Here is a 17,572-nt window from a genome sequence, read left to right as displayed (position 1 = left end):
AGCAGGAAACCCTGCACGCCATTCCCCAGCTGAAGTTACCTCTCTCTTCAGTTATGTGTGAGAACGGCAATGGATCTTAGTTACAACCTGCTAAGATCATTAAAGACCACAGGCAGACTCTTCTTCTACTTTCTGCCTGAGGCTAAAATAGTACAACTCCGGTACCATTTGAAAATAACAAACTTTTGAATGAAGATAAACTAAATAAAAACACCACATCTCTAGCTACTTCCTTTCTTGTCGAGAGCTGCAAGAGAATGACTGGGGGTGGCAGGGAGAGGAGGAGCTATATAGACAGCTCTGCTGTGGGTGGTCCTCTTGCAGCTTCCTGTTGGGAAGGAGAATATCCCACAAGTAATGGATGATCCGTGGACTGGATACACCTTACAAGAGAAATGGATTCATGTTCAGTCTAGTACATTTTACTACAATTTTCTAAAATATTTTTTTTCACAGCTTCTAGACTCTCAAATAAAAAAAGTTAAATATATGTTTTAGATCATAAAAAGGGCCAGTGAATTTTAAGCAGGCGTTGCTGGAAAAATGCCCACATATCTGTGAAGTCATATTTTGATACTTCAAATGGCATCTTGCACCTTTGGAAAAGAAACAAGTGCTCACTATGTTCCCTGTATGTTGAGAAGCAATCATGACAGACAACATAGCAAACCAAGTTGGAAGCTAGTGCTTTAACAAAGGAGAGAGATGCCCGATGATTAATAAAAAGGTGTTCACATTATAATAGAGAAAGGTGTTTTGTCACTGTCATATCCTCATACATTTACTTGAGTGTTTTGTACTACATTAATCTTCTCTTAAAATAAATGCTGGAAAACAAAAAGACTTTACAAAGTCAAATTAAAAATTACAAATGGATCTTTATAAAAATAAATTTAAAACTACAAACTTATGGTTGTACTTATAATTTCTTTAGCTTTATATATCAATGCATATAGTGTACCATGCTAATGAGATGCATAGTGATTACTTTGAGGGATGGAGACTCAAAGACATTCGTGGTTGTCAGTATTTAAAAAAATAAAAATCAATATATATTAGTCCTAAAAAAAAACCCACTAATATTTAAAAAAAGAAAAAAAAAAAAAAAAAAAAAAAAAAAGGGATGTTAACATAGAAATGGCAGCTACAAAAAGTATCATTTTTAGGAATAAAATCAAGCACTTTTGATTGCAAATATCTAAACCAGAGCAACAACTTACTTTATCATCTGCTTTAATGGACCTCAGCTTCATTGTGAGCTGAAAGCGCAAGAAGTTATTTGTCCCCATTGATTGAAGCTCTAGTAATTTGCATAATGCCACAAGCTGTGGCCTTGCTAAATTATCAAGTGTAAGTTCGTCTTCAAAGAGTTTAGAGAACCTCACAATCTCCTCGTTAGTGGGTCTTTCTCCAGAGCTTCGAATCTACAAGATTAAGAGAATGCACTAGTTATTATATTTTCACTGCAAAACAAAACTGTTTAAAAGGTCAAACAGTATCAAAAATCAAACAACCTAACAAACAATATAAGAATGTTAATACAAAAAGCCTTATTTCCCCTTTATGGAAGAGTTGTCTTCTAAAGCAGAAAGTGAGTGGCACAGGACCGCAAAGTAAAACACACTTGGAATACGATTGTCCCAAGAGATGTTTTGGGACAAGGATATATATATATATATATATATATATATATATATATATATATATATATATATATATATATATATATATATATATATATATATATATATATATATATATATATATATATATATATATATATATATATATATATATATATATATATATATATATATTCCAAGATTGGGAAAATAAATGAGCGCTCCAAGCCCAAATGGGCTTGGAGCGCTCATTTATTTTCCCAATCTTGGAATAACTGTTACTTTTTGTGCGTGTGCAGACGCACTGGGAATTTTTGTTTGCCGCCCGGGAACAACATTCATTTGCTTGCTACCCTCTCTCTAACAGTGCCTATCACCTCATTGGATTTACAGCTACATACCCCAGGGGCGCTCCGTTGAGCAGGTTTGTTTTTCATATATATATATATATATATATATATATATATATATATATATATATATATATATATATACATATATACACAGGTATACCTCACTTTACATCGCTTCACTTTACAGCGCTTCGCTAATACAGCGCTTTGTGGAGCTGAAGTTCAACCTCCAAGGATTTTAAAACAGTGCTGTAATCTTCATGAGATTGCAAGAAAAGTGACTGGCACCATTTTATTATGCTTAGTTCACTCTGTTTACATCATTACAGTGCAATCTGTGTCTCAGTGCTATACTCTGGCAAATTGTACTACAGTGATTGTCACTATTTTACAGGTACAGTATTTATTGAATACTGTGCTGTGCGAGTGTTAAACTATACTTAACTCTATTGTACACCAAATATAAGTTAGTTAAAACATGTTTTTAAGTTTTTAAACACACTGGTAAGTGAAAAGAAAGCTAAAACTGCCTTGTTTCACTTTACAGCGGGGCTCCGGTCCCTAACCCGCTGTATGAGCGATATATATATATATATATATATATATATATATAGATATATATATATATATATATATAATGCAGGGAGGGTTCCAGCACACTTCTTACCTAATGTCCATCAGCCGGGGTGCACTTCAAATCAACAGTATAAACACGTAGGCAAGGGGAAGGCACTCAACGTTTTATAATGTATTTCTTTATTCAAAGATCTTTGAATAAAGAAATACATTATAAAACGGTGAGTGCCTTCCCCTTGCATATATATATGTATATTATATACCATACAGATATATATATTATATACCAGATAGAATATCACTATGACCTTGCGTTGTACACAAATATATAAGGGAGTCTTAGGGAGGCAGGCTCTTTCTGCCAACAAACTAAAAAAATGCATTATGCCAGTGGTTTCCATAAGGTGGGAGGAGCATTAATAGTCTAATAATTATAAAATAAATATTTTATAACTATAAAATTATTATAAAATTATAAAATATAAAAATAGTGATAGATGTTTTGGTTGTTTTTGGCAAGCACTCTAAACTTCAACCATAATGTGCCTTGCTTTATCAGTAATATATAAAGTTTATAACATTTTTCTTTTACTTTAAATGTGAGAATCAAATCTACATACAAATAAAATGTTTACAATAGCAGTTTTCTTCTTGAAAATAATCAAGAATCAAGGTTAATGAGTATGACAAACGTTATACTAAGTATTTTTCACTATGGAGGAACCACTCCCTGCACTGATTGTCCAGGAAAAACAGAATTTATGCTTACCTGATAAATTACTTTCTCTTGCGGTGTATCCAGTCCACGGATTCATCCTTACTTGTGGGATATTCTCATTCCCTACAGGAAGTGGCCAAGAGAGCACACAGCAGAGCTGTCTATATAGCTCCCCCACTAGCTCCACCCCCCAGTCATTCGACCGAAGGCTAGGAGAAAAGGAGAAACGATAGGGTGCAGTGGTGACTGTAGTTTAAACAAAAAAAAAAATTTAACCTGACTTAATTGCCAGGGCGGGCCGTGGACTGGATACACCGCAATAGAAAGTAATTTATCAGGTAAGCATAAATTCTGTTTTCTCTTGCAAGGTGTATCCAGTCCACGGATTCATCCTTACTTGTGGGATACCAATACCAAAGCTTTAGGACACAGATGAAGGGAGGGAACAAGACAGGTAACCTAAACGGAAGGCACCACTGCTTGCAAAACCTTTCTCCCAAAAATAGCCTCCGAAGAAGCAAAAGTATCGAATTTGTAAAATTTGGCAAAAGTATGCAGTGAAGACCAAGTCGCTGCCTTACAAATCTGTTCAACAGAAGCCTCATTCTTGAAAGCCCATACGGAAGCCACAGCTCTGGTGGAATGAGCTGTAATTCGTTCAGGAGGCTGCTGCCCAGCAGTCTCATAAGCCAATCGGATGATGCTTTTCAGCCAGAAGAAAAGAGGTAGCAGTCGCTTTCTGACCTCTCCTCTTACCAGAATAAACGACAAACAAGGATGATGTTTGTCTGAAATCTTTAGTTGCTTGCAAATAGAATTTCAAAGCACGAACCACATCAAGATTGTGTAATAGCCGTTCCTTCTTAGAAGCTGGATTAGGACACAGGGAAGGAACAATTATTTCCTGGTTAATATTCTTATTAGAAACAACCTTAGGAAGAAAACCAGGTTTGGTACGTAAAACTACCTTATCTGCATGGAACACCAGATAGGGTGAATTACACTGAATTACACTGCAAAGCAGACAATTCAGAAACTCTTCGAGCAGAAAATATAGCTACCAAAAACAAAACTTTCCAAGATAATAACTTAATATCTATGGAATGTAAAGGTTCAAACGGAACCCCTTGAAGAACTGAAAGAACTAAATTTAGACTCCATGGCGGAGCAACTGGTTTATAGACAGGCTTGATTCTGACTAAAGCCTGAGCAAACGCTTGAACGTCTGGTACCTCCGCCAGACGCTTGTGTAAAAGAATAGACAGAGCAGATATCTGTCCCTTTAAGGAACTAGCTGACAAACCTTTCTCCAATCCTTCTTATCCTAATCTTACTCCACGAGTAACCCTTGGATTCACACCAACAAAGATATTTCCGCCATATCTTATGGTAAATTTTCCTGGTGACAGGCTTTCTAGCTTGGATCAGAGTATCTATAACTGACTCAGAGAACCCACGCTTTGATAGAATTAAGCGTTCAATCTCCAAGCAGTCAGCCGCAGAGAAACTAGATTTGGATGCTTGAATGGACCCTGTATTAGAAGATCCTGCCTCATTGGCAGTGTCCATTGCGGGACAGATGACATGTCCACTAGGTCTGCATACCAAGTCCTGCGTGGCCACGCAGGCGCTATCAGAATTACCGAGGCCTTCTCCTGCTTGATTCTGGCTACCAGACGAGGGAGAAGGGGAAACGGTGGAAAGACATAGGCCAGATTGAAGGACCAAGGCGCTACTAGAGCATCTATCAATGCCGCCTTGGGGTCCCTGGACCTGGATCCATAGAGAGGAAGTTTGGTGTTCTGACGGGACGCCATCAGATCCAACTCTGGAATGCCCCATAGCTGGGTCAGCTGAGTAAAAACCTCCGGGTGGAGTTCCCACTCCCCCGGGTGAAAAGTCTGACGACTTAGAAAATCCGCCTCCCAGTTGTCTACTCCTGGGATGTGAATTGCAGATAGATGGAAGGAGTGATCCTCCGCCCACCTGATTATTTTGGTGACTTCCTTCATCGCTAGAGAACTCTTTGTTCCCCCCTGATGATCGATATACACCACAGTAGTGATGTTGTCCGACTGAAATCTGATGAATTTGGCCGCCGCTAGTTGAGGCCATGCCTGAAGAGAGTTGAATATCGCTCTCAGTTCCAAAATGTTTATCGGGAGAAGAGACTCTTCCCGAGACCAAAAGCCCTGAGCTTTCAGGGAATCCCAGACCGCCCCCCAGCCTAACAGACGGGCGTCGGTCGTTACAATGATCCACTCCGGTCTGCGGAAGCATATTCCCTGAGACAGGTGATCCTGAGACAACCACCAGAGAAGAGAGTCTCTGGTTTTCTGGTCCAGTTATATTTGAGGAGACAAATCTCCATAATCTCCATTCCACTGTTTGAGCATGTACAGTTGCAGTGGTCTTAGATGTATTCGAGCAAAAGGGACTACGTCCATTGCCGCTACCATTAATCTAATTACCTCCATGCACTGAGCTACAGATGGCCGAGGAATGGAATGAAGAACTCGGCAAGTGGTTAAAAGCTTTAATTTTCTGACCTCCGTCAGAAATATTTTCATTTCTACCGAGTCTATTAATGTTCCCAGGAAGGGAACCCTTGTGAGCGGGGACAGAGAACTTTTTTCGGTGTTCACCTTCCACCCGTGAGACCTTAGAAAGGCCAGAACAATCTCCGTATGAGCCTTGGCTCTGGGAAAAGACGACGCCTGTATTAAGATGTAGTCCAAATAAGGTGCTACTGCAATGCCCCGCGGTCTTAGTACCACCAGAAGAGACCCTAGCACTTTTGTGAAAATTCTGGGAGCGGTGGCCAACCCGAAGGGAAGGGCCACGAACTGGTAATGCTTGTCCTGAAAAGGCGAACCTTAGGAACGGATGATGATCTTTGTGGATAGGAATATGTAGGTACGCATCCTTTAAATCCACGGTAGTCATATATTGACCTTCCTGGATCATAGGTAAGATTGTCCGAATGGTCTCAATCTTGAATGATGGAACTCTGAGGAATTTGTTTAGAATTTTTAGATCCAGGATTGGCCTGAAAGTTCCTTCCTTTTTGGGAACCACAAAACAGGTTTGAGTAAAAACCCAGTCCTTGTTCTGTAATTGGAACTGGACATACACTCCACCATCTTGAGTAGATCTTCTACACAGCATAAGAACGCCTCTTTCTTTGTCTGGTCTGTAGACAGACGAGAAATGTGGAACCTTCCTCTTGGAGGGGAGTCCTTGAATTCTAGATGATATCCCTGAGTAACGATCTCTAATGCCCAGGGATTGTGAACATCCCTTGCCCAAGCCTGAGCGAAGAGAGTCTGCCCCCTACCGGATCGGGGGCTACCCCTTCATGCTGTCTTAGTAGCAGCTGCAGGCTTCTTGGCCTGTTTACCCTTGTTCCAGCCCTGCAAAGGCTTCCAGGTTGCCTTGGGCTGTGAAGCGTTACCCTCTTGCTTTGCGGTTGCAGAGGTTGAAGCAGGACCGCTCCTGAAGTTGCGAAAGGAACGAAAATTAGCCTTGTTTTTAGCCTTAAAAGGCCTATCTTGTGGGAGAGCATGGCCCTTTCCCCCAGTGATGTCTGAAATAATCTCTTTCAACTCGGGCCCGAAAAGGGTCTTTCCCTTGAAAGGGATATTTAGTAATTTTGATTTGGACGACACATCGGCCGACCATGACTTGAGCCAAAGCGATCTGCGCGCCATAATGGCGAAAACAGAATTTATGTTTACCTGATAAATTACTTTCTCCAACGGTGTGTCCGGTCCACGGCGTCATCCTTACTTGTGGGATATTCTCTTCCCCAACAGGAAATGGCAAAGAGCCCAGCAAAGCTGGTCACATGATCCCTCCTAGGCTCCGCCTTCCCCAGTCATTCGACCGACGTAAAGGAGGAATATTTGCATAGGAGAAATCATATGATACCGTGGTGACTGTAGTTAAAGAAAATAAATTATCAGACCTGATTAAAAAACCAGGGCGGGCCGTGGACCGGACACACCGTTGGAGAAAGTAATTTATCAGGTAAACATAAATTCTGTTTTCTCCAACATAGGTGTGCCGGTCCACGGCGTCATCCTTACTTGTGGGAACCAATACCAAAGCTTTAGGACACGGATGAAGGGAGGGAGCAAATCAGGTCACCTAGATGGAAGGCACCACGGCTTGCAAAACCTTTCTCCCAAAAATAGCCTCAGAAGAAGCAAAAGTATCAAATTTGTAAAATTTAGTAAAAGTGTGCAGTGAAGACCAAGTCGCTGCCTTACATATCTGATCAACAGAAGCCTCGTTCTTGAAGGCCCATGTGGAAGCCACAGCCCTAGTGGAATGAGCTGTGATTCTTTCAGGAGGCTGCCGTCCGGCAGTCTCGTAAGCCAATCTGATGATGCTTTTAAGCCAAAAGGAGAGAGAGGTAGAAGTTGCTTTTTGACCTCTCCTTTTACCAGAATAAACAACAAACAAGGAAGATGTTTGTCTAAAATCCTTTGTAGCATCTAAATAGAATTTTAAAGCACGAACTACATCCAAATTGTGCAACAAACGTTCCTTCTTTGAAACTGGATTCGGACACAAAGAAGGCACGACTATCTCCTGGTTAATGTTTTTGTTAGAAACAACTTTCGGAAGAAAACCAGGTTTAGTACGCAAAACCACCTTATCTGCATGGAACACCAGATAAGGAGGAGAACACTGCAGAGCAGATAATTCTGAAACTCTTCTAGCAGAAGAAATTGCAACCAAAAACAAAACTTTCCAAGATAATAACTTAATATCAACGGAATGTAAGGGTTCAAACGGAACCCCCTGAAGAACTGAAAGAACTAAATTGAGACTCCAAGGAGGAGTCAAAGGTTTGTAAACAGGCTTGATTCTAACCAGAGCCTGAACAAAGGCTTGAACATCTGGCACAGCTGCCAGCTTTTTGTGAAGTAACACAGATAAGGCAGAAATCTGTCCCTTCAAAGAACTTGCAGATAATCCTTTCTCCAAACCTTCTTGAAGAAAGGATAGAATCTTAGGAATTTTTATCTTGTCCCAAGGGAATCCTTTAGATTCACACCAACAGATATATTTTTTCCATATTTTGTGGTAGATTTTTCTAGTTACAGGCTTTCTGGCCTGAACAAGAGTATCAATGACAGAATCTGAGAACCCTCGCTTTGATAAGATCAAGCGTTCAATCTCCAGGCAGTCAGTTGGAGTGAGACCAGATTCGGATGTTCGAACGGACCTTGAACAAGAAGGTCCCGTCTCAAAGGTAGCTTCCATGGTGGAGCCGATGACATATTCACCAGGTCTGCATACCAAGTCCTGCGTGGCCACGCAGGAGCTATCAAGATCACCGATGCCCTCTCCTGATTGATCCTGGCTACCAGCCTGGGGATGAGAGGAAACGGCGGGAATACATAAGCTAGTTTGAAGGTCCAAGGTGCTACTAGTGCATCTACTAGAGTCGCCTTGGGATCCCTGGATCTGGACCCGTAGCAAGGAACCTTGAAGTTCTGACGAGAGGCCATCAGATCCATGTCTGGAATGCCCCACAACTGAGTAATTTGGGCAAAGATTTCCGGATGGAGTTCCCACTCCCCCGGATGAAATGTCTGACGACTCAGAAAATCCGCTTCCCAATTTTCCACTCCTGGGATGTGGATTGCAGACAAGTGGCAGGAGTGAGTCTCCGCCCATTGAATGATTTTGGTCACTTCTTCCATCGCCAGGGAACTCCTTGTTCCCCCCTGATGGTTGATGTACGCAACAGTCGTCATGTTGTCTGATTGAAACCGTATGAATTTGGCCTTTGCTAGCTGAGGCCAAGCCTTGAGAGCATTGAATATCGCTCTCAGTTCCAGAATATTTATCGGGAGAAGAGATTCTTCCCGAGACCAAAGACCCTGAGCTTTCAGGGGTCCCCAGACCGCGCCCCAGCCCACCAGACTGGCGTCGGTCGTGACAATGACCCACTCTGGTCTGCGGAAGCTCATCCCCTGTGACAGGTTGTCCAGGGACAGCCACCAACGGAGTGAATCTCTGGTCCTCTGATCTACTTGTATCGTCGGAGACAAGTCTGTATAATCCCCATTCCACTGACTGAGCATGCACAGTTGTAATGGTCTTAGATGAATTCGCGCAAAAGGAACTATGTCCATTGCCGCTACCATCAAACCTATTACTTCCATGCACTGCGCTATGGAAGGAAGAGGAACAGAATGAAGAACTTGACAAGAGTTAAGAAGTTTTGATTTTCTGGCCTCTGTCAGAAAAATCCTCATTTCTAAGGAGTCTATTATTGTTCCTAAGAAGGGAACCCTTGTTGACGGAGATAGAGAACTTTTTTCTACGTTCACTTTCCACCCGTGAGATCTGAGAAAGGCCAGGACAATGTCCGTGTGAGCCTTTCCTTGTGGAAGGGACGACGCTTGAATCAGAATGTCGTCCAAGTAAGGTACTACTGCAATGCCCCTTGGTCTTAGCACCGCTAGAAGGGACCCTAGTACCTTTGTGAAAATTCTTGGAGCAGTGGCTAATCCGAACGGAAGTGCCACAAACTGGTAATGCTTGTCCAGGAATGCGAACCTTAGGAACCGATGATGTTCCTTGTGGATAGGAATATGTAGATACGCATCCTTTAAATCCACCGTGGTCATGAATTGACCTTCCTGGATGGAAGGAAGAATAGTTCGAATGGTTTCCATTTTGAATGATGGAACCTTGAGAAACTTGTTTAGGATCTTGAGATCTAAGATTGGTCTGAATGTTCCCTCTTTTTTGGGAACTACGAACAGATTGGAGTAGAACCCCATCCCTTGTTCTCCTAATGGAACAGGATGAATCACTCCCATTTTTAACAGGTCTTCTACACAATGTAAGAATGCCTGTTTTTTTATGTGGTCTGAAGACAATTGAGACCTGTGGAACCTCCCCCTTGGGGGAAGCCCCTTGAATTCCAGAAGATAACCTTGGGAGACTATTTCTAGCGCCCAAGGATCCAGAACATCTCTTGCCCAAGCCTGAGCGAAGAGAGAGAGTCTGCCCCCCACCAGATCCGGTCCCGGATCGGGGGCCAACATCTCATGCTGTCTTGGTAGCAGTGGCAGGTTTCTTGGCCTGCTTTCCTTTGTTCCAGCCTTGCATTGGCCTCCAGGCTGGTTTGGCTTGAGAAGTATTACCCTCTTGCTTAGAGGACGTAGCACTTGGGGCTGGTCCGTTTCTGCGAAAGGGACGAAAATTAGGTTTATTTTTGGCCTTGAAAGACCTATCCTGAGGAAGGGCGGGGCCCTTGCCCCCAGTGATATCAGAAATAATCTCTTTCAAGTCAGGGCCAAACAGCGTTTTCCCCTTGAAAGGAATGTTAAGCAATTTGTTCTTGGAAGACGCATCCGCTGACCAAGATTTTAGCCAAAGCGCTCTGCGCGCCACAATAGCAAACCCAGAATTTTTCGCCGCTAATCTAGCCAATTGCAAAGTGGCGTCTAGGGTGAAAGAGTTAGCCAATTTGAGAGCATGAATTCTGTCCAAAATCTCCTCATAAGAAGAATCTTTAATGAGCGCCTTTTCTAGTTCATCGAACCAGAAACACGCTGCTGTAGTGACAGGAACAATGCATGAAATTGGTTGTAGAAGGTAACCTTGCTGAACAAACATCTTTTTAAGCAAACCCTCTAATTTTTTATCCATAGGATCTTTGAAAGCACAACTATCTTCTATGGGTATAGTGGTGCGTTTGTTTAGAGTAGAAACCGCCCCCTCGACCTTGGGGACTGTCTGCCATAAGTCCTTTCTGGGGTCGACCATAGGAAACAATTTCTTAAATATAGGGGGAGGGACGAAAGGTATGCCGGGCCTTTCCCATTCTTTATTTACAATGTCCGCCACCCGCTTGGGTATAGGAAAAGCTTCGGGGGGCCCCGGGACCTCTAGGAACTAGTCCATTTTACATAATTTCTCTGGAATGACCAAATTCTCACAATCATCCAGAGTAGATAACACCTCCTTAAGCAGGGCGCGGAGATGTTCCAATTTAAATTTAAATGTAATCACATCAGGTTCAGCTTGTTGAGAAATTTTCCCTGAATCTGAAATTTCTCCCTCAGACAAAACCTCCCTGGCCCCCTCAGACTGGTGTAGGGGCACTTCAGAACCAATATCATCAGCGTCCTCATGCTCTTCAGTATTTTCTAAAACAGAGCAGTCGCGCTTTCGCTGATAAGTGGGCATTTTGGCTAAAATGTTTTTGATAGAATTATCCATTACAGCCGTTAATTGTTGCATAGTAAGGAGTATTGGCGCACTAGATGTACTAGGGGCCTCCTGTGTGGGCAAGACTGGTGTAGACGAAGGAGGGGATGATGCAGTACCATGCTTACTCCCCTCACTTGAGGAATCATCTTGGGCATCATTTTCTCTAAATTTTGTGTCACATAAATCACATCTATTTAAATGAGAAGGAACCTTGGCTTCCCCACATACAGAACACAGTCTATCTGGTAGTTCAGACATGTTAAACAGGCATAAACTTGATAACAAAGTACAAAAAACGTTTTAAAATAAAACCGTTACTGTCACTTTAAATTTTAAACTGAACACACTTTATTACTGCAAATGTGAAAAAGTATGAAGGAATTGTTCAAAATTCACCAAAATTTCACCACAGTGTCTTAAAGCCTTAAAAGTATTGCACACCAAATTTGAGAGCTTTAACTCTTAAAATAACGGAACCGGAGCCGTTTTTATATTTAACCCCTTTACAGTCCCTGGTATCTGCTTTGCTGAGACCCAACCAAGCCCAAAGGGGAATACGATACCAAATGACGCCTTCAGAAAGTCTTTTCTGTGTATCAGAGCTCCTCACACATGCATCTGCATGTCATGCTTCCTAAAAACAAGTGCGCAATAGAGGCGCGAAAATGAGGCTCTGCCTATGATTAGGGAAAGCCCCTAGAGGATAAGGTGTCCAATACAGTGCCTGCCGGTTATTTTACATAATTCCCAAGAATAAAATAATTCCTCAAAGCTATGAAGTATAAAATATGTTTATATATCAATCGTTTTAGCCCAGAAAATGTCTACAGTCTTAAAAGCCCTTGTGAAGCCCTTTTTTTCTTATGTAATAAAAATGGCTTACCGGATCCCATAGGGAAAATGACAGCTTCCAGCATTACATAGTCTTGTTAGAAATGTGTCATACCTCAAGCAGCAAAAGTCTGCTCACTGTTTCCCCCAACTGAAGTTAATTCCTCTCAACAGTCCTGTGTGGAAACAGCCATCGATTTTAGTAACGGTTGCTAAAATCATTTTCCTCTTACAAACAGAAATCTTCATCACCTTTCTGTTTCAGAGTAAATAGTACATACCAGCACTATTTTAAAATAACAAACTCTTGATTGAATAATAAAAACTACAGTTAAACACCAAAAAACTCTAAGCCATCTCCGTGGAGATGTTGCCTGTACAACGGCAAAGAGAATGACTGGGGAAGGCGGAGCCTAGGAGGGATCATGTGACCAGCTTTGCTGGGCTCTTTGCCATTTCCTGTTGGGGAAGAGAATATCCCACAAGTAAGGATGACGCCGTGGACCGGACACACCTATGTTGGAGAAACCTGAATTTTTTGCAGATAACTTCGCTAATTGCAAAGCGGCATCTGTGATAAAAGAATTAGCCAGTTTTAAAGCTTTAATTCTATCCATAATTTCTTCATATGAGGTCTCCCTCTGGAGCGACTCCTCCAGCGCCTCAAACCAGAAAGCCGCTGCAGTAGTTACAGGAATAATGCAGGCGATCGGTTGTAGAAGGAACCCTTGTTTAACAAAAATTTTCTTTAATAAACCTTCTAATTTTTTATCCATAGGATCTTTAAAAGCACAACTGTCTTCAATTGGAATGGTTGTGCGCTTAGCCCGTGTAGAAACTGCTCCCTCTACCTTAGGGACCGTCTGCCACGAGTCCCACCTAGGGTCAGTAATGGGGAACATTTTCTTAAAAATAGGAGGGGAAACAAAAAGGGACACCTGGTCTTTCCCACTCCCTGGTAACAATATCCGCAACCCTCTTAGGGATCGGAAACGCATCAGTGTATACAGGGACCTCTAGGTATTTGTCCATTTTACACAATTTCTCTGGAACCACCATAGGGTCACAATCACCCAGAGTGGATAGAACCTCCCTAAGCAATACGCGGAGGTGTTCCAACTTAAATTTAAAAGCTAATTAATCTGAATCTGCCCGTTGAGAAACCTTTCCCGAGTCAGAAATTTCTCCCTCAGACATCACATCCCTCGCCCCTACATCAGAGTGTTGTGAGGGTACGTCAGATAAACCTCCCAAAGCTTCCGACTGCTCCTCATCTGTTCTTAAAACAGAGCTATCGCGCTTTTAGGGAAAACTGGCAGTTTGAATAGAAAGGCCGCAAGGGAATTATCCATGACTGTCGCTAGTTGTTGCAATGTAATAGGTGCCCATGCACTAGAGGTACTAGGTATTGCTTGCGCGGGCGTAACTGGTGGTGACACTTGGGGAGAGGAAGGAGGACTATCTTCATTACCTTCCGTCATAGAATCATCTTGGGCAACATTTTTAAGTGACACAATATGATCTTTAAATTGTATAGACACATTAGTGCACTTGGGACACATTTTGAGAGGGGGTTCCACCATGGCTACTGAACACATAGAGCAAGGCTTTTCCTTAGTGTCAGACATGTTAAACAGATTAGTATTATATGCAAACAGGCTTGGAAAACACTTTAATCAAATAAAAAACACAATTTGAGAAAAACGGTACTGTGCCTTTAAGAAATAAAAAGCACACACAATTTTACAAAACAGTGAAAAATGCACCAAATCTTTTGAAATTTTCACAGTATGTGCCCAATGCTTCGATATGATTGCACACCAAGATTCAGCCTGATTAACCACTTAATGCCCAAACCGGAGCAGTCTAAAGCCCACCACCGGTTTCAAAACTACAGCACCTTGCCACAGCAGTCTGCTGTGGCCCTACCTTGCCTTATGGATTAGTTTAGGGGAGAAACAGCTTCTGTGAGTCCCTCAAGCAGTCTCTGGACCCTCCACGTGAAGCAGCATGAACTGTCTGGATAAATGAACTGCGCAACAGAGGCGCGAAATTTGGGCCCCTCCCACTCCGGAGTTGTGAGGCCCTCAAAGTCACACTTAGGTGACTAAATTTATGCCATGTGGATAAAAAAAAACCTTAATAAACACACCAAAGGTGTTTAAAAGTGTCTACCAATGAGTATTTGCTGAATAAAATAATCGATTGCCCTTTCACAGTGTCCACCAGCCTATTGAGCCCTGTTAAATAAGATCTTATTCTATACTAAGTCTCAGAATATGGCTTACCCTTCCCTCATGGGGATTCCTGTCAGTCTTCTAGCATTATCGTGTCTTGACTAGAAAAAAGATGACTGAAACATACCTTAATGCAGTTAAGCCTGCAAACTGTTCCACCTAACTGTAGTTACAACATGCTAAAATCGATTTCCTCTCAGTAGAAATCTTCATCACTTTTCTGCCAGAGAGTAAATAGTACAAACCGGTACCATTTAAAATTAACAAACTTTTGATTGAAAATATAAAACTACAAATCTAACACCACATTCACTTTACCCTCCCGTGGAGATGCCATACGGCTAGAGCGGCAAAGAGAATGACTGGGGGATGGAGCTAGGGGGGGAGCTATATGGACAGCTCTGCTGTGTGCTCTCTTTGCCACATCCTGTAGGGAATGAGAATATCCCACAAGTAAGGTTGAATCCGTGGACTGGATACACTTTGCAAGAGAAAAGGGAATTTTTAACATAATAGTTAATTGCATACCAACAAGAATATGGTTATTAAATACAACTTGTTGCATTAACAAGGCTGCATGAATGTTCAGTGCCTTCTATAAATCATTTACTAAGTTAGCTGATAGAAAAGTAATCCCCTGTTGATCTTAAGACCAAAAGGACACTTGAAGTGAGTTCTGAAGCAGTAATGTTTATAACTACTGCTGATTGCAATGTGCAGTTTAATGACACTTCGCTAGCGGTAGCAGAACATACAGCAAGGCTGAGCATTCTGTGTGGATGGTAAATTTCATTTAAATAAAAATGGTTTAATTTGAAAAGAGACGTGTAAAGCACAATATTCCTGCAAGAAAATCTAAACAGGTGCTAAGTGATATTTGCATACCTAAATGGTTTGTTGCCCATACTGAATCATTCTCACTTATCTGAAGGTGGGCGTGTGCTAGATTATACAAATGAAGCAGTCACAGCACAAAGTGGGATCATAACTGCAACTAAAAGGTGCACAAAAATAGCTGTCATAAAAATGTTCTGATTAATCTGGTTATGGTGATCAGTTCAGTGACCCTCCCTAACCAAATCCAGTTCCTGCTGGCTTAGTTATAAATACTAAGTGCAAATCTTACTGTGCAAAATAAATTCAGATTGCTTTTATTTATAAAAAAAAAATGCAGCTGTCAGATCCTATATCTCCCCAATACTGTCCAAATCCAGACAAAATATATTGCTGCTCACTGCTTGGATTATTTTATTCCCCTTATCTCACATTCCCCCTTAATTGTAAAGTAAGGTCCAACTTTCATGATTCAGCCAGAGCAATATTCCAATTCACTTCTATTAATTTCATTTGTTCTCTAGTTAAAAAGAGAATTTATGTTTACCTGATAAATTTCTTTCTCCTACGTTGTGTCCGGTCCACGGCTTCATCCTTACTTGTGGGATATTCTCATTCCCTACAGGAAATGGCAAAGAGAGCACACAGCAAAGCTGTCCATATAGCCCCCCCTCTGGCTCTGCCCCCCAGTCATTCGACCGACGGTTAGGAGAAAAAGGAGAAACCATAAGGTGCCGTGGTGACTGTAGTGTACAAAAAACAAAAATTTTAAACCTGACTAAAAGCCAGGGCGGGGCGTGGACCGGACACACCGTAGGAGAAAGAAATTTATCAGGTAAACATAAATTCTGTTTTCTCCTACATATCCGGTCCACGGCTTCATCCTTACTTGTGGGAACCAATACCAAAGCTTTAGGACACGGATGAAGGGAGGGAGCAAGTCAGGTAACCCAAACGGAAGGCACCACTGCTTGCAAAACCTTTCTCCCAAAAATAGCCTCCGAAGAAGCATAAGTATCGAATTTGTAAAATTTGGCAAATGTATGCAGAGAAGACCAAGTCGCTGCCTTACAGATCTGTTCAACAGAAGCCTCATTCTTGAAGGCCCTTGTGGAAGCCACAGCCCTAGTAGAGTGAGCTGTAATTCGTTCAGGAGGCTGCCGTCCAGCAGTCTCATAAGCTAATCGGATGATGCTTTTTAGCCAAAAGGAAAGAGAGGTAGCAGTAGCTTTCTGCCCTCTCCTCTTACCAGAATAGACAACAAACAATGAAGATGTCTGTCTGAAATCCTTTGTTGCTTCTAAATAGAATTTTAAAGCACGAACCACATCTAGGTTATGTAACAAACGTTCCTTCATCGAAACTGGATTCGGACACAGAGAAGGTACCACTATTTCCTGGTTAATATTCCTGTTGGAAACCACCTTTGGAAGAAAACCAGGCTTAGTACGTAAAACTACCTTATCTGTATGAAAAACCAGATAGGGTGAAGTACACTGCAAAGCAGACAATTCAGAAACTAGAAATAGCAACCAAAAACAGAACTTTCCAAGATAGTAATTTAATATCTATGGAATGTAAAGGTTCAAACGGAACCCCTTGAAGAACTGAAAGAACTAAGTTTAGACTCCATGGAGGAGTCATAGGTCTGTAGACAGGCTTGATTCTGACTAACGCCTGTACAAACGCTTGTACATCTGGCACGGCTGCCAGACGTTTGTGCAACAAGACAGACAGAGCAGATATCTGTCCTTTTAGAGAACTAGCTGACAGACCTTTCTCCAAACCCTCTTGGAGAAAGGAAAGTATCCTTGGAATCCTAATTTTACTCCATGAGTAACCCTTGGATTCGCACCAACAGATATATTTTTGCCATATCTTATGGTAAATTTTCCTGGTCACAGGTTTTCTGGCCTGAACCAGAGTATCTATAACAGATTCCGAAAACCCACGCTTAGATAGAATCAAGCGTTCAATTTCCAAGCAGTCAGTTGCAGAGAAACTAGATTTGGATGTTCGAATGGACCTTGTACTAGAAGGTCCTGTCTCAAAGGTAGCTTCCATGGTGGGGCCGATGACATATTCACCAGGTCTGCATACCAAGTCCTGCGTGGCCATGCAGGAGCTATTAGAATCACCGAAGCCTTCTCCTGTTTG

General features: G+C 41.8%; 1 protein-coding gene across 2 annotated transcripts in view; it reads right to left on the bottom strand.

Moving 5' to 3' along the window:
• LETM1 (leucine zipper and EF-hand containing transmembrane protein 1) overlaps positions 1 to 17,572 on the bottom strand; it is a 164,484-nt gene that overhangs the window by 101,640 nt on the left and 45,272 nt on the right. For both annotated transcript variants that reach the window (XM_053704219.1, XM_053704220.1), the window contains exon 6: positions 1,221 to 1,424. In XM_053704219.1, the coding sequence (XP_053560194.1) occupies positions 1,221 to 1,424 (204 nt within the window). The remainder of the gene's footprint in view (positions 1 to 1,220; positions 1,425 to 17,572) is intronic.

This window comes from Bombina bombina, chromosome 2 (assembly GCF_027579735.1).
Source record: "Bombina bombina isolate aBomBom1 chromosome 2, aBomBom1.pri, whole genome shotgun sequence".
NCBI lineage: Eukaryota > Metazoa > Chordata > Amphibia > Anura > Bombinatoridae > Bombina > Bombina bombina.
The sequence above is the reverse complement of the archived record's forward strand: the minus strand, read 5'-3'. Positions and strand labels throughout refer to the sequence as shown.